This window comes from Molossus molossus, unplaced genomic scaffold, assembly GCF_014108415.1.
Source record: "Molossus molossus isolate mMolMol1 unplaced genomic scaffold, mMolMol1.p scaffold_m16_p_15, whole genome shotgun sequence".
NCBI classification, from domain to species: domain Eukaryota; kingdom Metazoa; phylum Chordata; class Mammalia; order Chiroptera; family Molossidae; genus Molossus; species Molossus molossus.
The window spans coordinates 29,495,157-29,515,819 of NW_023425350.1; the positions used below are offsets into that span (position 1 = coordinate 29,495,157).

Sequence of the window (20,663 nt, forward strand, 5' to 3'; positions counted from 1 at the left end):
CCAAAATATCCTTCACACAGCTGCAACAAAATTGCCTCATTGAAACTCAGATCTAGTCATGGCACACCCCTATTTAAAATCTTATTTGGTTTCTCATAATCAACACAGTAAAATCCAGACCACAAGATCCTTTACTGTATAGTTCAAGCTACCTGTCCAGTTTGCTCTCCCATCTTAGCCCCACTAGAAACTTTACAGGTTTCCACCCCAAACTGTTCACAGTTCCCCAAATATACCCTACACACTTCTTTATCATTCTGCACTGTTGCTCATTCCATCCGGCAAGCAGCATAAAATGGTCTCTTCCTCCATCACCTCTGTTGAAATCCCTGAGTCTTCTTGGGGTTATCCAGTAGAGGAGTTCAAATTGTGTATATTCTTACCTTGAGAACAATTTTCATGTACCAAGGAAGGTCACTTTGTCCAAGTATAAAGCCTCAGGAGGCATAAGGGTAGAAAAGGGAACTCACCTGCTCAATCAGATCAACTGAGTCAGTGCTGGTGATCAGGACTCAGCCAGATAATCTTCACTTTCCTTCTTACCAGGCTCCCTCTTTAAAACCTACCCCAATTATCCCAACAATCATAACTGTAACATTCTAGTACTGTGCCTAGTACATAGCAAACATGTGGCAAAATGTTAGCTGTGATTATTATCCATATCAACAGGGCTTCCTAACCAACATGCAAAAAGATTCCAAAGTTCCAGAGTTAAAATCATTATGATTCAATACAATCTTTCCCACATCAGTTTGTGAGTTTATAGGCTGGCTAGCCCCAAGATACAGATACTGATTCAATGATACATGTATCAACCTCCCTTGCTGGTCATCCTTTCTCCATTGAACTCCACCCCCATTATATCCCTTCCTTTGTGCAACTGTAGCCCTTCTGCCTCCAAAATGCACCTAAGTGTTAGGAGAATTTTGTTCCCAAAGATTTTATCTGAAGTGAATGCCTTTTTTCTACCTACCATCTGCTTCATTTCCAGGAATGTAATTCTTATGTTTCTTTGTTCAAAGCTGCTGATCAGCAGCTTACCACATAATAATAACAAGCCTTATGCACTTAAAATGTGTCAGGCACAGACAAGTTATGTTTTACATATATTTATCTCATTTAAAACTCATAATTCCCCCCCTGCTTTACTGGATTGGAAACTATGGCCCAGAGAAATGGAGTAATTTACCCTTTGTTGTAATGTGGCAACTTAGCCAGTGTTGCTGAGTCAGGATTTATATCTATATCTATCTCACTCTAAAGTCTATGTTCCTGAACATTACACCATAGAAACCAAGCCAGAGGGCAGAAGGGTGAGGGGAGAGTATCTCCTTCAAATATCCAGGACATCTTGAGGGGAAAACCTGGGTCTACTCAGCATTCAAGACAAATCAAATACTGTGACTGCCATGAATGTTTCACCAACTCCACTGGTTCTTATGTATTTTTTGACACTTCTCTGCAGTAGTTTATATCACTGGTTTCTGTTCAGTTATTATAATTAGTATTGTATGTCTTTCTCGAGGGTAAGGATCTTGTCTTAAACATCTCTTGGTTTATTATTCTGTGTAGCACACAGCTTTGCATATAGTAATAACTCAATATTTTTTATTGACTTGGAGGTAAAGTAAATGAAGTATTGTGGAGATGCATTTACTTTATTAACTTATTAATAAATGTTCTGTTGCATAAAACCAGAAACAAGTAAATAAGCAGAAAGTTGGGAAATACTAAAATCATAATATTATTTGCCGCTAGTAAATCACTAGAAAACAGCTCAGGAGACTGATTCACTCTCCATTACCAAATTATTGCTACTGAGGAGAGAAAAGTAATTGGAGATAGATAGATAGATAGATGATAGATAGATAGATAGATAGATAGATAGATAGATAGATAGATAGACAGACAGACGAGAGAAAAGTAACTGGAGATAGATAGATGATAGATAGATAGATAGATAGATAGATAGATAGATAGATAGATAGATAGATAGACAGATAGACAGATGAGAGAAAAGTAACTGGAGAGAGGGAGAGGAGGAAGAAGAGGGAGAGAGGAGAGAGGAGAGAGAAAAGTAACTGGAGAGAGAGAGAAGAGGATGGAGAGAGAGGAGAGAGAGGAGGGAGAGAGAGAGGAGAGAAAAGTAACTGGAGAGAGAGAGAGAGAAAGAGACTGAGAGAGAGAGAGAGGAGAGGGAGAAGAGGAGAGAGAAAGTAACTGAGAGAGAGAGAGAGATGGAGAGAGAGGAGAAGAAGAAAGTACCTGGAGATAGGAGAGAGAGAGAGAGAGAGAGAGAGAGAGAGAGAGAGAGAGAGAGGAGAGAGAAAAGTAACTGGAGAAATGGAGAGAGAGACATAGAGAGAGAGGAGAGAGAGAGAGAGAGAGAGAGAGAGAGAGAGAGAGAGAGAGAGAGAGAGAGAATGAGAACACCCCGGCATATATTCGGTACTCAGTAAAATATTTTTTAAATAAAAGAACACTTCCGGTCGAGAAGTTTTAGGTCAAAGGCTTTGTTAGGACGCGTCACTTCGTCCTCTCGCACTCTGGGGACGCAGCTGAACCAGACTTGGAAAGAACGCTGAGAACTCCATTTCCCAAGAACCCCTTCTTCCGCACGCACCGCAGCCTGTGACGTCGCTCCCATGGCAACCGAAGAGCCTGCACTCCGGGGCCCATCGCAGCATTTGCGGTCTCGTTTCTAAACTGGGCCCTCCGCGGAGCTCGGACTCTGGGGCTGCAGAGCCACGATGCCCAGGTATCCCCGCATCCCTGCTTGCGCCGGGCTTCCGTTCCCCTCCACAGCCTCCGCTCTTTCCCGCCCTAGCAAGGATGCGGCGGGGAGGGAGAGGCCGCTGAGGGTATATTTGGGGAGAGGAGCCCACGCGGGACCAGCTGGTGGAATAAAATTATAGGTCTGTCCTGCTTGCAACCCGTGTCTGGGTGGTCAGAGACCGTAGGAACTACCCTTGCGCGTGTGGATTCTGCAGAAAGCAGGTAGAAAAGTTCCCCAAGTGGAAAAGTAAGAGATTGTGAAACACCCTTCAACTCCAACTATTTACTTATTCAGTAAGGTTCTTGCAGGCCAGGAATGCCCTCGGAGCAGGGGTTCAGAGGGTTAACTAGGCCACAAAGCCACTTCCTCAGGGACCTCCCCTCCTGGTTCAGGGGCTCACACCAGCAATAAAGGAGGGACACTGGCCAAAGCACTGACAAGTGTGAGATTACGTTAAAAAGCGAGGGGTGAGGGGAGGGAATGTTGATGACCTGTAAAATATACTTTTTAGCTCTTCGATTCTATGATGTCAGTTTTAATTACCTGTTCTCAAGGCCATACCTAAACTTCTGAACAACTTATAAGGACATAGAGGAGAGGGGGTTCCTGAAGTCCATCACAGAGCAGGATAAATCCGCTTTCTCTCCTGTGGATCTCTGTGGAGCCCATGAATCTTAGTATGAAAAATTGTCAGCTTCCCATCACTATATAATTGGTTACAATTATGAAGTTCTGGCTATAGTTATAAGCTTCCACCAGTGTTATAACTGGTTGCAACACCTCCTTCTCTCCTCTCTTTGGGAACCTGGAAAGCAGACGATCACATTTTGAAAGAATGGTATGTAAACAAAGAGCAGACAGGCCTGGACTACTGAGTTCCTGGGGGCTCCTGTGAAAAAATGTGTGAGTTTTAGAGCAAACATTTAGGGACACCTATTTTGGTTTTCTATAGCCTCTTTCTTCATTCTTAGTTCTTGAGTAGTAATTATTATAAATGCCCAAAAATTTTAGGTAATTATACATAAGCCAAGCCCTAAACTAAGTGATACATTTTAATAATCAATCATGACAACTTATAAGGTTGGCAGTTCTTTTTTATTGGTATTTCAGAGATGAAGAAACAGGTGAGCCTGGGGACTAACACAGAAACTTGCATACATTAGGTGCCCAAAAAATATTTGTTGAATTAATAAAGGAATGAAGGATCCAGAGAAGTTAGGTAATTTGCCCAAGTTGGCATATATAGAAAGTAACAGATTCAGGCTTACAACACATCAGATCTTACTCATATATATATATTTTTTCCTTTATTGATTTTAGAGAGAGAGGAAGGGAGAGGGAGAGAGACATAGAAACACTGATGAGAGAGTATATCAATTGGCAGCCTCCTACATGCCCCCTCCACCCCCCCGGGACTGGGCCCACAACCTGGGCATGTATCCTGACTTGGAATCGAACCAGCGACCTCTTGGTGCATGGGTCAACACTCAACCACTGAGCCACACCAGCTGGACTTGCTCATATTTTTTTAGTTCAATACTCCATTTTTCATGTAGGCTTTAATTTGGAAAATAATACAATTGTATTTATGTAAAATTATATATGTGTGTAGAAATATGAATGAAAGAATGATTTACAAAATGTGATTTGGGGTGATTTTTCCCCCCTTCTTTATATTTTCTGTATTAAAAAGAAGGGACTCTTGAGCCGAAAATATAATTTAAAAAAAAAAAGAAATATTTGAGGGAGCAGAGATTATTTGGTACACCCTTCTTTATATTTTCTGTATTAAAAAGAAGGGACTCTTGAGCCGAAAATATAATTTAAAAAAAAAAAGAAATATTTGAGGGAGCAGAGATTATTTGGTACACTGGTTTTACACATTCCCCCATTTCCTTAGATGTTGTTGTTCAGGTTGTACATGTCCCAAAGTTGAACATTCACAGGTGTCCAGAAGCTAACATGAACTGCTTTTAGCCTTGCCTGGAAACATCAGAATAAGAAACCCTCAAATCCTGGAGATAAACACTCTGCATATCATTTCCAGCTTTCTTTGATGAATCAGTACAAAGAAAATGACGGCTCCTCAGAAATTATACCAGTTTATTGTCCCCCAGAAAATAATATTGATTTGTTTTATAAATTTGACTGAAATAAAATTTCTCTGAGCTTGAAATAAATATTGAAAGGATTCTCCTTGTTTCTCTGAATTTTGTTTTTCTGCCTCTCATTTAGTGAAACTTTCTGGGAAATTGCAAAAGCTGAAGTGGAAAAACATAGAAGTAATGGAAGTGAAGGTGATGGAGTTGAAATTGGAGAAAAATCTGTTTTCTTCATTGGCAGTAAAAATGGGGTAATTTTTCCTACTCTTCCCCCCCAACGTATTGTGATGATTTAACAACCAATGGTAAAATTTATATTACTACTTTGATAGCACAAAGGCACCATAAATACTAATCTGATGGTCACTTGTATAACTAAACAAGCACGTAGTTTAAAAAAAAAAAAAAAATTTAACCTTCACTTATCTTAACTAGGATCACAGAAATTGAAGGAAACTTAGAGATATTCTAGTCTGCTACAATAGAGATTCTTACCCTGGGGACCATGAAGGTATTTCTTAGGGTCAGCAAACTCCATAGAAATGTATGCAAAATTGTGTGATTGTGCATCAGTGCAATTTTCTGGGAAATTAGATTCTCCCAGAATTCCAGCACCTTCCAAAAAGGTTAAGGACCACTGCGAATAGTGGTTGTATAGTTTAGATTTGAATAACTCCAACAATGGGGGAGTTCTATTCCACAATTACAGCCTGTTTCAATTAACACCTAGTTACTAGAAAACCTTTGTTTGTTTCATTGTAACTTCTACCCCTTCGTCCTAATTCTGACCTGTAAAACTATGGGAATAAATCTAATTCCAATTTTACTTGCTAAGTTTTCAAATATTATAAAATTGCCTGTCAAATAGTTAATGGCAACCACCCTGTCTCACTGAGTATCTGGTTCAACTTTATCTTAATTTCTTTCAGTTATATCTTCTGTTGTGGACTCTATATCAGTCATGGTTTCTCTGTCATGATCTTAGTAACCCTCAACTAAAATGAACCTAGTGTGTAATTCTCAGGATGGAACAAAATTCTTGAGGTTTTGTTTAACTACAATAGACTAGAGCATGCCTGCTAGCTTCTCTTTCCTAGATGCTGAGCTTTTGTTTGTGTAGAAAAAATAAAATGGTGATGGAAAAAAATAAAGAAGAAAAAAAAAGAAATTTAGTAATCACATAACTCTCTTTACTGAGGTTGAGCTTGAGATCTGTAAGTCTTTTATGCTGTTGTTTCTGTCCTTCATTTTATTAGATTGAACTTTTTTTTACAGTCTGTTTGTATTTTTATTTACTTTTATTAAAATAATTCATGTATGTGGTCCTAGAAAAAACACTTAGAATAAGTATATGCTCTAGAAACAAAACAAAACAAAACAAAATGCTGTAACCCAGTATCTGGATTGCTCTTTGAATATATTTGCAACATGTCCTTTATTTGTATGTTATCTTTTTGCTTTATTTCCATTTCAACAATTGGGATTCAAACATTTTAGAAGACACTAATCATCAGCTTAACCAGTAATTAGCATGGATGAGTAGACAGAGAATTTAAGACAGCTGCCAAGTTGACCACTAAAGTGAGGTTTGATTTGCTAGTATTTGTCATCTGAGGGACTTTATAATTATAATAATAGCAGTGTAGTTACACTGTGATGGAAAGTTGACAGTTAACTTTTTCCACTTATCAAACTTAGGAACAATTCTGAAAGTTTCTAGTTTCCAGTTAATTTATCATTCAAGTGATTAAAAAGCTATTTTGGGCCACAACTATGAACAATAGTAAAATTTTACATATGGATGACATTAACACAATATTGTTTTTTTGTTTTTTTTTAATTTCAGGGAAAGACTACTATTATTCTAAGGTGTCTTGACAGGTAAGTGTTATGTTAACCTTTAGACCACATTTGTTGCTTATTCTGGTTACATAGGGCAAGTCAGGTTCTAAAAGACATATGGAAGGAGAACAATTATGAGGCCCAAACAAAATAATTTAATTCTTAGTGAATCCTTAGTATGGCCTTTAAGATCTTCTTTAAAGATAAAACCACCACCACTACCAACAACAACAACAAAAAATTATATAGGATTGATACTGAATTTCCCTGTTGTGGAGACATTAACATAACTACACAGCCTATGTTAGTACTTACTTTCTTTTGGGCTATGCTACTGTGATATTTAAATTATTTTTATTCTAGCTAGTCCATGATTATTTGAATGTCAGTCATAATGTTTAAACTACTCATGGATACAATTTTGAAGCACAGTGTTGGTTCTCAAACTGTACATTTTACCATTTGTCTTATATACTTCTTTACCTTCTATACTGTAGAAGCATGACATCAGATTCAGATTTAGGATTATAATTGGTAGATGTTGCTAAGGAAAGCCTCCAACCAATTTTGGAAGATATTTCTCTGTTCCCTTTATTCCAATGCCTTTCTTATAACTTCTCCAAAGACATCCAGGGAAAGAGAATTTGGTCTTAAGGTCACATGAAACAAACATCATTCACTTGATAAATATTATTAAAGAATACAAATAATAGAATCCTGGCTTTGTGTAATTCCTTTTATCAGTAAAATTGTTTCTTAGAAGAACCATCCACAGAGACACCTGCATCATACTTCCATCCGCAGGAATCATGGCTCTTTTTAGGCCAGGTTAGTTTCCCATTACAAACATGTCATCCAACACATCAGCAGTTTAAGATGAAATCTAAATTGAACTGAAAATTATGAATTTGGTTCCTTTATACTCTACTTAGAAAAAGGACAGTTCTTCAAATTGTAGGTTAAATATCAAAGTATAAATTTTGTCTCACAAGCAGCATTTTGTTTAGACAGGGATGCTCACTTTCACCATTCTTATTTAACATAGAACTGGAAGTCTTAGCCACAGCAATTAGACATGAAGAAAAAAATAAAAGGGATCCAAATTGGAAAGGAGGAAGTGAAACTGTCATTATTCGCAGATGACATGATATTGTCATGACATGATATTGTACATAGAAAACCCTAAAGATTCAATGAAAAATCTACTAGATTTAATAAACAAATTTCACAAGGTAGCAGGATACAAAATTAACATCAAGAAATTGATGGCATTCTTATACATCAATAATGAACTCACAGAAAGAGGAACTAAAAAGAAACAAGTCCATTTACCATTGCGTCAAAAAAATTAAGATACCTAGGAATAAACTTAACCAAAGATGTAAAGGACCTGTTGCAGAAAATTACAGGACATTGAAAAAAGAAATAGAGGAAGATATAAAAAAGTAGAAGAATATACCTTGCTCAAGGATTGGAAGAATTAACATCATTAAAATGTCCATACTACCCAAGGCAATCTATAGATTTGATGCAATCCCCAACAACATACTTCACAGAACTAGAACAAATACTTCAAAAATTTATATGGAACCAAAAAGGACCCCAAATAGCCACAGCAATCTTGAAAAAGAACAAAGTAGGAGGGATCACAATACCAGATATCAGATTATACTACAAAGCTATTGTAATCAAAACAGCCTAGTACTGGCAAAAGAACAGGAATATAGATCAATGGAACAGAACAGAGAACATGGAAATTAACCCAAGACATTAATCTCAATTAATATTTGACAAAGGTGGCAAGGGCATACACTGGAGTAAAGACAGCTTCTTTAATAATAAGTGGTGTTGGGAAAATTGGACAGCTACATGCAAGAAAATGAAACTAGACCACCAACTTACACCATACATAAGAATAAACTCAAAATGGATAAAAGACTTAAATGTGACTCATGAATCCTTAAAAATTCTAGAAGAAAATGTAGGCAACAACAGACATCACACGAAGCAGACTTTTCAATGATACAATGCAAGAGAAACAAAGGAAAAAATTAATACATGGGACTATATTAAACTAAAAAGCTTCTGCACAGCAAAAGAAACAAGCATCAAAATAGAAAGGGAACCCATTATATGGGAGAGTATAATTGCCAACCATACATCAGATAAGGGGTTGATCTCCAAAATATATAGCGTACTCATACAACTCAACAAAAGGAAGACAAAGAACCCAATTAAAAAATGAGTAGAGGACCTAAATAGACACCTCTCCAAAAATGACATACAAATGGCCAAGAGACATATGAAAAAATGCTCAATGTCACTAATCATTAGAGAGATGCAAATTAAATGACTATGAGGTTTCACTTCACACCTGCCAGAATGGCTGCCATCAACAAATCATCAAACAATATGTGCTGGCGAGGGTGTGGAGAAAAGGGGACTCTAGTACACTGCTGGTGGGAATGCAGACTGGTACAGCCACTATGGAAAACACTATGGTTTTTCCTCAAAATATTAAAAATTGAAGTGCTACAACATGGATGAACCTTGAGGAAACTATGCTAAATGAAAAATGTTAGTTGCAAAAAAACAAATACTGTATGATTCCATTTATATGAAGTATGTAGAGCAGTCAGATTAATAGAAATAGAAAGCAGAATGGTGCTTACCAGGGGCTGGAGGAAGGAGAAATAGGGAGTGTAATGGGTTTGGAGCTTCAGTTTTGTCTAAGAGAAAAATTTCAGAAGTTTGGTTGCACAACAATGTGAGTATACTTAACATGAATGAACTGTGCACTGAAAAATGGTTAAGATTATCAATTTATGTTTTGTATTCTACTATAATAAAACAATTGAATAAATAAAAAATAAGCCATAAAACTACTTACCAAGCAATATAACCTGTAGTGTAAATAATTCATCAAATGATTTTAATATTTTTCCAATCATTTGTCGATTTTTAGGACTTACTAATATTTTTGTTTGTAGCTCTCACTAGATAAATTATGCCCATGTTTGAGCTGTGATATAAAATAGAGAACTGTATTTAAGTCTCCACTGATGTCTTCATTCAGTTGATAGTCATTAGGTTCCCACTCCCCACGATCAAGGCTGAGCATAAACTTGATGTCAGTGCTTCCCACATGGCCTGTGCCGGGACAGCCATCAACAGTGCCAGCTCCACTGTCTTCTCTGCTGGCCCCAACAGTGTCTCTAGGGGCTACCACATCATGCAGGTGCTGTTATTCACCTCTGCAGCTGCCACTAAAATCTATTAAGATGATTTTTGAAAGGCTTACTGATTTTTTTAAAATATGTTTTTATTGATTTTTAGAGAGAGAGGAAGCGGGGGAGAGAGAGGGAGAAACATCCATGAGAGAGACAAATCAATTGGCTGCCTCCTGCACATCCCCAATGGGGATTAAGCCTGCAGCCCAGGTATGTACCCCAACTGGTAATCAAACCACTGACTTCTTGGTCCATGAGTTGATGCTCAATCACTGAGCCACACCAGTTGGACGCAAAGGCTTATTTTTTTAAATATAATTTTGAGATAATTTTTACCTCAGTGTTATTATACAAGGTAACTTCTCCACTAATAAAGTTTTAAGAGGAAGCAAAAGTGAATTGGGTAAGATGATAGCATAAGAAAATAGCCCTGGCCGGTTTGGCTCAGCGGTTAGAGCATCGGCCTGCGGTCCTGAGAGACCCGGGTTCGGTTCCCGCTAAGGGTGCGTACCTCGGTTGCAGTTTGTCCCCGGCCCTGGTCGGTTGTGCGGGTGGCAGCCACTCGATGTGTTCCTTTCACATCGATGTTTCTCTCTCTCTCTCTGTTCCTCTCTCTCCCTCCCACTCTACCTGAACAAAAAATGGAAAAATGTCCTCGGGTGAGGATAAAAAAAAAAAAAAGAGAAAAAAAAGAAAATAACGGTAATACTATTTGTCTTTATTGTACAGGGATGAACCACCAAAACCAACCTTAGCTTTGGAATATACGTATGGAAGAAAAGCAAAAGGACATAACATAGTGAGTGTCTTTTGAAGTGATATTGTTATGCCCACAGATGGAGAAGTAATGATGCCGACTTTGTTTTATATTTTCCATCTTATCTACAATCAATACATAGATCTAGGTGTACACTTCATGGCTATGCACTTCTATCTTAAGGGAAATGCTTTTAGTTTTTGCCTTTTGAGTATGATGTTGGCTGTAGGTCTTTCATATATGGCCTTTATGATGTTGAGATAAGATTCCTCTATTCCCACATTGCTGAGGATTTTTATCAGAAATGGGTGCTGGATTTTGTCGAATGCTTTTTCAGCGTCTTGATATGATCATGTGGTTTTTATTCTTCATTTTGTTTTTCATTTTATTTTTGTGGTGTATCACATTTATTGACTTGCGAGTATTGTACCAGCCTTGCATCCCTGGGATAAATCCCACTTGGTCATGGTGAATAACTTTTTGATGTATTGCTGGATCCAACTTGCTAGTATTTTGTTCAGGATTTTGGCATCTATGTTCATCAGGGATATTGGCCTGTAGTTTTCTTTCTTTGTAGTGTCTTTTTCTGGTTTTGGAATTAGAATTATTCTGGCCTCATAAAACGAGTTTGGAAGTCTTCCTTCTTGAATTTTTTGGAATAGGTTGAGGAGAATGTGTGTTAGTTCTTCTTTGAATGTTCAGTAAAACTCCCCCGTGAAGCCGTCCAGGCCTGGGCTTTTGTTTGCTGGGAGACTCTTGATTACTTCTTCAATTTCTTTAGTTGTTATTGGTCTGTTCAAGTTTTCTGACTCTTCCTGGCCCAGTTTTAGGAGACTGTGTGTTTCTAGAAATTTGTCCATTTCACTTAGATTGTCAAATTTGTTACCATATAATTGTTCATAGTATTTGTTAACAATCCTTTGTATTTTTGTGGTGTCAGTTGTTACTTCTCTTTCATTTCTGATTTTGTGTATTTGGATTCTCTCTCTTTGTTTCTTGGTGAATCTAGCTAAGGGTCTATCAATCTTGTTTAGCTTTTCAAAAAACCAGCTCGTTGTTTCATTGATACTTTGCATTGTTTTTTTTTTTTGTCTCTATGTCATTTATTTCTGCTCTGATCTTTACTATTTCCTTCCTTCTACTTGCTCTGGGGTTTTCTTTTTGTTTGCTTTCTAGTTCTTTAAGTTGTCAGGTTAGATAGTCTATTAGAAATTTTTTTTGTTTCTTGAGGTAGGCCTGTCGTGCTACGAACTTCCTTCTCAGAACTGCATTCACTGCATCCCATAGATTTTGTGTTGTTTTGTGTTCACTTTCATTGGTTTCCAGGAAGTTTTTAATTTCTTCCTTGATCTCCTCGGTGACCCATTCATTGTTTAATAACATGCTATTTAGCCTCCATGTGTTTAGATGTTGTTGCATGTTTTTGTTGCAATGGATTTTTAGTTTCATGCCATTGTGATCTGAGAAGATGCTTGATATGATATCAATCTTCTTGAACTTGTAAAGATTTAGTTTGTGTCCTCTCATGTGGTTTATCTTTGAGAATGTCCCATGTGCACTTGAGAACAATGTGAATTCTGTAGTTTTGGGGTGTAATTCTCTGTAGATATCTATTAAATCCATTTGGTCTAGTGCTTCATTTAGAGTCTCTGTTTCCTTGTTAATTTTTTGTCTGTAGGATCTATCCAGTGATGTTAGTGGGGTGTTGAAGTCCCCTGCTATGATTGTATTGCTGTCTATTTCTCCTTTGAAGTTTTCCAGAAGATTTTTAATCTATTTTGGTGCTCCTATGTTGGGTGCATATATGTTTACCAAGATTATATTTTCCTGTTGGATAGATCCTTTCAATATTATGTAGTGACCTTCTTTGTCTCTAGTTATGGCCTTCATTTTGTACATTTATTTTTTTTTAATAATTAATTTTTGTTATAGATGTTTCTCTTCTCCCCCCCCCCCACACACTGATTCCTCCCTCCCCCTCCCTCCCTGCCCTGTCCCCAGCTTTGTTGTCCATGTCCATTGTTCATGCATACATGCATATAAGTTCTGTGGTTTATCTCTCCCCCACTAGCCCCTCTTCTGGGGATTGTCAGTCTGTACCCCACTTCCACATCTCTGGGACTACCCCATTCCTCAGACTGTTATGTTCATTATATTCCACAAATAAGTGAGATAATATGATACTTGTCTTTCTCTGTTTGGCTTGTCTCACTTAAGATGATACTTTCCAGGTCCCTCCATGTAGTCTCAAAGGATAAGAGATCTTTCTTTCTTACAGCTGCATAGTACTCCATTGTGTATATGTACCACAACTTTTTTATCCATTCGTCTACTGATGGACACTTGGGCTGTTTCCAGATCTTAGCTATTGTAAATAGTGCTGCTACAAACATGGGGGTACATATATTCTTTCTGATTGGTGTTTCAGGTTTCTTAGGGTATATTCCTAGAAGTGGGATCACTGGGTCAAATGGAAGTTCAATTTTTAATATTTTGAGGTAACACCTATTGTTTTCCATAGTGCCTGCAGCAGTCTGCATGGTCTTCATTTTGAAATCTACTTTATCAAATATGAGTATTGCTACCCTGGCTTATTTTCCTTTTCCGTTTGCTTGGAAGATTTTTTCCCATCCTTTCACTTTCAACCTATGTGAGTCTTTTGCTATGAGGTAGGTCTCTTGTAAACAACATATATATTAGTCATGCTTTCTTATCCAATCAGCTACTCTGTGTCTTTTTATCGGAGCATTCAGTCCATTTACATTTAAGGTGATTATTCATATGTACTTATTTATTGCCATTTTTGTTTAGTGTGGTTATATTTTTCTTCCTATTTCTTCTAATTACAGCAGTCCTTTTAACATTTCTTGCATTGCTGGTTTGGTGCTAATATATTCTCTTAGCCTTTTTTTTTTGTCTGGGTAGCTCTTTATTTGACCTTCTATTGACTCTTCTATTTTGAATGATAGCCTTGCTGGATAGAGTAGTCTTGGATTCAGATCCTTGTTTTTCATGACCTTGATGACTTCATGCCATTCCCTTCTGACCTATAGTGTTTCTGTTGAGAAGTCAGCTGAGAGCCTTATTGGGGTTCCTTTGTAGGTAACCTGTTGCTTATCTCTTGCTGCCTTTAGGATTCTCTCTATGTCTTTAATTTTTGGCATTTTAATTACTATGTGTCTTGGTGTGGTCCTATTTGGGTTCTTCTTACTAGGGGGTTCTCTGTGCTTCTTGAACTTGAATGCCTTCTTCCTTCACCAAGTTAGGGAAATTTTTTGTCACTATTTTTTCAAATATATTCTCTAACCCTTGCTCATTTTCTTCTTCGGGGACTCCTATGATGCGAATATTATTACGTTTCCAGTTGTCCCACAGTTCTCTTAAGCTGTCTTTCTGTTATTTAATTGTTTTTTCCTTTTGGTTTTCTGATTGGTTGATTTTTTTCTACCCTGTCTTCTAATTCACTGATCCGGTCCTCAGCTTCCTCTACTCTGCTGTTTAGTCCTTCCAATGTGTTCTTTATTTCTGCTATGTCATTCTTCATTTCTTGTTGGAGGTTTTTCATTTTCAATTGGTTGATTTTCAGTGTTTCTATGTCGTTACTCATGGTATTGATGTCCTTACTCATCCTATTGAGCTTCCTCAAGATCATGGCTCTGAATTCTACCTCTGATAACTTGCTTAACTGCATTTCATTTATCTCATCTTCGGTGAGGTCTCTTGTTCTTTCATTTGGGATTTGTTTCTTTGTTTCACCATTTTGGCTATCTCAGTGGGTTTTGGAGCCTTCCAAATTTTCCCTGTGGGTGTTGGTGTTCTGCTGTTTGTGGTTCCCTCTGCTGGGTTTGGATGGTTCAGTTATCCTCTAGCTTTTTGCCTGGAGGCTATTACTTACAGTTACTTGAAGAGCCTTGGGTTCTCAGTTGAATGAAAAATTCCCACAGATGTTCTGCATAAAAGGATATCCTGAGGGTGGGGCAGATGCTGGTTGTTAATGAGCCTCAATTTGCATTTTAATGACCCACCTGTGTGGGGTTGAATCTCTGAGGGAAGGGCCGCTGCCTCTTCCCAGAGCCCTGGGAAGGAGTTAGATGGCCACCATCCTATGTGGCTGCAACTCAGCAAAAGTTCTGAGCGCCCTCCAAATCCTGAGTGTCCCACACAGTTCTAGTTCAGTCCGCCTTCTCTCTGCTGGAGCCCATGGTGAGTAGCTGTTGCTATTTTAGCACTCTGTCCTGGCCCTCTGCACTGTGGAGCGGGTTTGGGATTTTAACCCCAAGGGCACTGCTCACAGCTAAGACCACTGCTGTCCGTGAGCTCCCAGCCCCTTTCTTGCACCTCCGCAACCCTACCAGTATCGATTCAGTGTCCCTGGTTATATGGTTCTCACAAGCTGCTTTTCTGTTGCTTTTCCCCAACGATTTGTCTTTATTTTAGTTGTAATTTCAGTGTGGTCCTGGGAGTTGGTCTGTGTACCTTCCATTCACTCTGCCACCATTTTGGAATCTCCTGCACTTTTAAACTTTAAGTGCAACTCAGCAGATATGAAGCTACCCCAAACTAAAAATATTTTAGCCTTCTCATTTGTTAGGTCTTAAAATGCTAGACTAAGATTCCTTTGTAACTTTATTGTATGGTTTGGGGGCATATTTTATTAATTTATTAAATGTATTCTTTTTTTAATAAATTTTTTTTTATATAGATTTTAGAGAGAGAGGAAGGGGGAGGAAAAGAGAGATGGAAACATTAATGAGAGAGACCATTGATTGGCCACCTCTTATATGCCCCATACTGGGGATTTGTCCCACAACCTGGGCATGTGCCCGACCAGGAATCAAACCGGCAACCATTTGGTGCATGGGTCGACACTCAACCACTGAGCCACACTGGCCAGGCGACTTTTTCTTCTCTCAAATGGGAATAATATGTGTTACCATCTGTCTTACCCCAGAAATCTTTTAAAAATATGTTTGACCTATGGAATATTTATGAAAATAAATGCAAATTACAAGCAAATATAACCTGAAGTTGGTAAAACTAGTTTAGACTGCAGTCCTAATTGTTTATAATCCTATTTTCACTTGTTTTAGTGTCTCTTCAGAGGAAAGTTAAAAATTATTCAGGATAGAGGGAGAGTTTATAGTATATGTTAGGAGGATTTTTAAAAAGGCCTAAATTGAACTCTCTTTTGGAGTCTACATGAAGAGGCCATTTCTTAAATAAAGTGAGCCATATAGAAGAACAATCTAGACTGTCCCACTTTTCCTATAGCACAGGCAAATTTTATTGACTGATCTAATCCCAATATTTGATCATTAGACAATGTGTAAGGAGATAAAACTGCCAGGTGCTTCTTCCTGGATTCAGCAATGAGAGCAATGCAAATTAAAAAGAAAAGAGCACACAATATATTGAGATGCAGGAGAACTTTACTTTTGTTACCTACATGAATTTTGACATGAGTGACAAACTTAGAAACGGAAACCCTGAGACAAATTTCATGACTTTTGAGAAGGGCTCTAAAAGCTTCCTTTCATCAAATTATAAATCAATGGAGATCTTCCAATGAAAAAGTATTTCCCCCATAGACATTAATGATCAATAGCAAAACAATGTTAGTGATTATGAGATGATGATTTGTCAAAATATAAATATAAATAAATTCATCTAGCTCTTTCCCTGTCACCGCGGAGTTGCGCGGAGGCAGAGGCGGAGACTTGGGTGCGTTCAAGATCCGGCTCTACCCGTAACCCAGCGCCAGGGCCGAGGAAGGCATTGCTGCTGGAGGTGTAATGGATGTTAACGCAGCTTTACAAGAGGTGCTAAAGACCGCCCTCATCCAGGATGGCCTAGCGCGGAATTCAACAAGCTGCCAAAGCCTTAGACAAGCGCCAAGCCCACCTTTGCGTGCTCGCATCCAACTGTGATGAGCCTATGTATGTCAAGTTGGTGGAGGCCCTTTGTGCAGAGCACCAGATCAACCTCATCAAGGTTGACGACAACGGGAAACTAGGGGAATGGGTAGGCCTCTGCAAAATCCACGGAGAGGGACAGCCCGTAAAGTGGTTGGTTGCAGTTGTGTGGTGGTTAAGGGCAGTGGCAAGAATCTCAGGCAAAGGATGTCATCGAGGAGTACTTCAAATGTAAGAAATGAACTAATAAACTTGGCTTTTGTTTGTCAAAAGAAAAAAAAAAAGATTCATCTAGACGTTGCTTTAATGATCATCTATCTGTCTCTTCTAAATTCATGGCTAACAGATACATAAAAAAGTCATATAATTCTTTTTCACCTATTTTTCTCTCTCTAAACTTTGTGCTATCAAGTTGGGTTTGTCCGTATTCATTCTAGAAGATTCATGTCTTTCTCAAATGTAATGTGAGAGTTCTAAATGGGAGCACTTTGTCAGCTCTTCACACAGTCCTGGTGTCCTGAAGGTGCCTAGGCATCAGGGCGGAAGCAGAGATGTCATTAGCTAGCAGTCTAGGAAGGTTGTCATGGTCTTGTTTCCAAGCCACTTGGCTGCCAAGCCCTTTCAATCCCCTAATATTTAAGGGTCCTATAAAGAGGGAAGCAGTTTAGTCTCTTCTTGTTCCCCCACCCACCTTGTATTGCCAGTGGGAGCCTGCCTGTCGGACGCCCGGGGGCCTCAGGCACAGACCCTTGCTCAGGCCATCCTGATCTGCAGCTGGGCCTGCCTTCTGTCCCATTTCCTCAGGCCCTGCCTGTCTGTCTAATTTATTTGGCAAGCTTCTGCACCCCTAAATCAGGATGTTTTCCTATTCAACTATTCTATTTCTCTCAAGAATCATAACTGTTTTCAAAAAGATAATACTGAGCGTTTTCAACTAGTTATTTTATTTTTTTTAATCACATTTGAGTAAGTGTCTGCCACATGTGATATTTACAGAATTGGGGCACTGCTTTTGACTCTGTTAAAGTATTACTAGCCCTGGCCAGTTTGGCTCAGCAGTTAGAACGTTGGTCCGTGGACCAAAGAGTCACGGGTTTGATTCTGGTCAAGGGCATGTACCTTGGTTGCGGTTCGTCCCCAGCCCTGGTTGGGGTCGTAGGAGAGGCAGCCAGTCGATTTGTCCCTTTCACATTGATGTTTCTCTCTCTCTCCCTTTCTCTTTCTCCTACTCTATCTGAAGATAAATAGAAAAATATCCTCAGGTGAGGATTAAAAAAATAATAAATAATAATAAAGTATTAGTAGAATTAGGGCATTTATGTATACATATATATTCTTAATATTTCATTGTTGTTTTCTAGAATAGATATTTTAGTGCATTTTGAGGAATAAGATAGAGAAAGAAGAAAGTTTTGACGACCAAGAAAGAGTTGATGGAGGACTACAGTATTTAGTATCCATAATTATTACTGCCTGGTGCTAATGAAGTATAAGACGTATTTAAATTGTTTTTAATGTTTTTAAACCTTAATTTTTTCAGCCAAAAGATATTGCTCACTTCTGGGAACTAGGTGGAGGAACCTCTTTATTGGACTTAATCAGCATACCTATCACAAGTGACACCTTGAGGTACGTGAGCAAGCTCCAGGAACAGTTGTTAGTAAGTACTGTCCACGGGATGAATATGGGTAGGCGTTTGTGAATTGGAATTGGGGGGGACGGTTTTATGTTGCTGAAGGCTGTGTGCTTAAGCTGTACCGCCTTCGCAGAGTTCAAAACAACTAAGGCTGCGGCCTGTGCTGAAGTGAGACAGCAGACATTCTCACTAGTAACATATTTTGCAAGCCTGCAAACAAACAAAAATATGTCAGATGACACTTGGGCAATGAGTTCACTTGGCAAAAATCAATTTGAAAAGCTTAATTCTTTCTAATATCCATCCAAGTGTGAGCTACCTCAGCCCTGAGTTTTGTTTTTTTTTTAGCTAGATATTATGTCTGCCTTTGAGTTTAATGCTAATTAATATTGTTGAAGCTTAGGGAGGACAAGGAGTTAGAGGAGGGAGAAAGTCTCTCTATTTGCTGATCTTAAAGAAACAGAACTTTGGGGAAAACCTCAAACTCCCTGGTGGTGTTTTCCTGACAGTGCCTCCCACATGTTGGCCAAATCAGATGTGGAAAATTGTGACATCTCTCAAGTGTTCCTGGGAATCCATTTTAGCCAAGGAAAACAAAAAACTTGAAATTTGAATGATCTTATTTTTGTCAGGATTTAACATAAATGGTTGCTGATGCATGGACCAAACACAAAGAACCTGACAATTATTTATTCTCTTTCAGCCATTAAGACCTTTAGAGTATGGCATTATTTCTTATTAATAGGACAGTTGTTTTCATAGCTGATTATAGGTAATGTAGGCTTTGTTTGTCCAGTGATTTTTTTCTTTTAAAGAAATATCATTTTAATGTAAGCTCATATAGAAAACTTGGAAAAATACTGAAAGGTACAAAGACCACTCATAATCACATTAAAAAATAACCACTGCTAACATATCAAGGTATTTCTTTCAGTGTTTCCAGTGTTTGTAAATATATTTTGTTTCTCTTTTTTTTTAATCTTTATTGTTGAAAGTATTACAGATATCCCCCCTCCACCCAGTTCCCACCCTGCCCCAGCGCTTCACTACCCTATTATCTGTGTCCATGGGTAATGCATATATGCATATAAATTCTTTGGTTAATCTATCCCTGCCTCTTCTTCCATTCCCTCTGAGATCCATCAGTCTGTTCCATGTTTTGTGCCTCTGGTTCTTTTTATTTTTTAATTCTAACCCGAGGATATTTTTCTATTTATCTTCAGATAGAATATGAGGGAGGGAGCGAGGGAGAGAGAAATATTGATGTGAGAGGGACACATCATCAGGTTGCCTCCTATATGACTCCGACCAGGACCAGGGACAAACTGCAACCAAGGTACGTGCCCTTGGCTGGAATTGAACCAGCGACTCTTTGGTCCACAGGCCAACGCTCTAACTGCTGAGCCATATTAGCCAGGGCCTCTGGTTCTATTTTATTCATCAGTTTATTTTGTTCATTAGATTCCACATATAAGTGAGATCATATGATACTTGTCTTTCCCTAACTGGCTTATTTTGCTTAGCATAATACTCTCCAGGGCCCTTCTTGCTGTCTCAAAGGGCAAGAGATCCTTCTTTTTTATAGCTGTATAGTATTCCACTGTGTAAGTGTACCACAGTTCTCTTATATGCATGTTTAGATTTTGCTTTTTCACTTATGACCACCATTTCCCCATGATGTTACTTTTCAGAAACATGAAGTTTACTGCTATTTAGCTTTTCATTTGTCCTCCTTTCACAGAGAAAATGACCGAAGTTACCTGGGAGTTAGAATAGCTCAGGATGATGTGGTTGAGAAGAGCTAGCAAGGGTGGGGAGGAGCCAAAGGACCCCTCTGGCTCCAGTTCTGGCCCTGACTTGTCACATCACCTTATTACATTACCTCATTTGCCTTTTCTAGGCCCAACAGAATTTGGGTCCAATGGGCTTGTGGAATTTCTGATTTCTGCAGGAAGCCAGATCTTTCCACAGCTTCTTTAATACTTGACTGTGTGAGTTCTTGCTCTTCCTTTCCATGGAACCTCACAGCAGCTGAGCCTGCTTTAGGAGAGGTGAGGTCAAGGTTATGAACATAGGGAAGGGGAGCCATAGGCCTGGGTTCAAAGTAGGTTGCTGAGTGAGTGGTTCAAGAATTCATGGAAAACATTTCACTCCTCATGTACTTGCAAATCTCAGAGTGTTTTGTGAGTAGAATTAATTTGACACATAATTTCTTTGTGTTGGACAAAACCCAACTCAAGAAAATAATATTGCCAAATGCTATTAGAATTGTTTATCTTTAAAATGACTGTTCATAAAATAATCCTAGATGCATGTAACATTTCCACTGACCTTAGAGAAATTGTAAGAGAGCATCTCCTGAGGTCTGATTTCCTGTTTTAAGAAGTTGGGGTATTTTTGTTTTGCTT

The 20,663-nt window shown here is 38.5% G+C and overlaps 1 protein-coding gene across 1 annotated transcript in view; it reads left to right on the forward strand.

Annotated features, from left to right (window-relative positions):
* Positions 1-2,652: 2,652 nt before the first annotated feature.
* The window catches only part of DYNC2LI1 (dynein cytoplasmic 2 light intermediate chain 1), a 36,371-nt gene continuing 18,360 nt past the window's right edge, over positions 2,653-20,663 (forward strand). Inside the window, exons 1-5 of the mRNA XM_036262848.1 lie at positions 2,653-2,758; positions 5,012-5,129; positions 6,725-6,759; positions 10,680-10,749; positions 18,160-18,248. Coding sequence (XP_036118741.1) covers positions 2,751-2,758; positions 5,012-5,129; positions 6,725-6,759; positions 10,680-10,749; positions 18,160-18,248 — 320 coding nt within the window. The 5' untranslated portion in view covers positions 2,653-2,750. The remainder of the gene's footprint in view (positions 2,759-5,011; positions 5,130-6,724; positions 6,760-10,679; positions 10,750-18,159; positions 18,249-20,663) is intronic.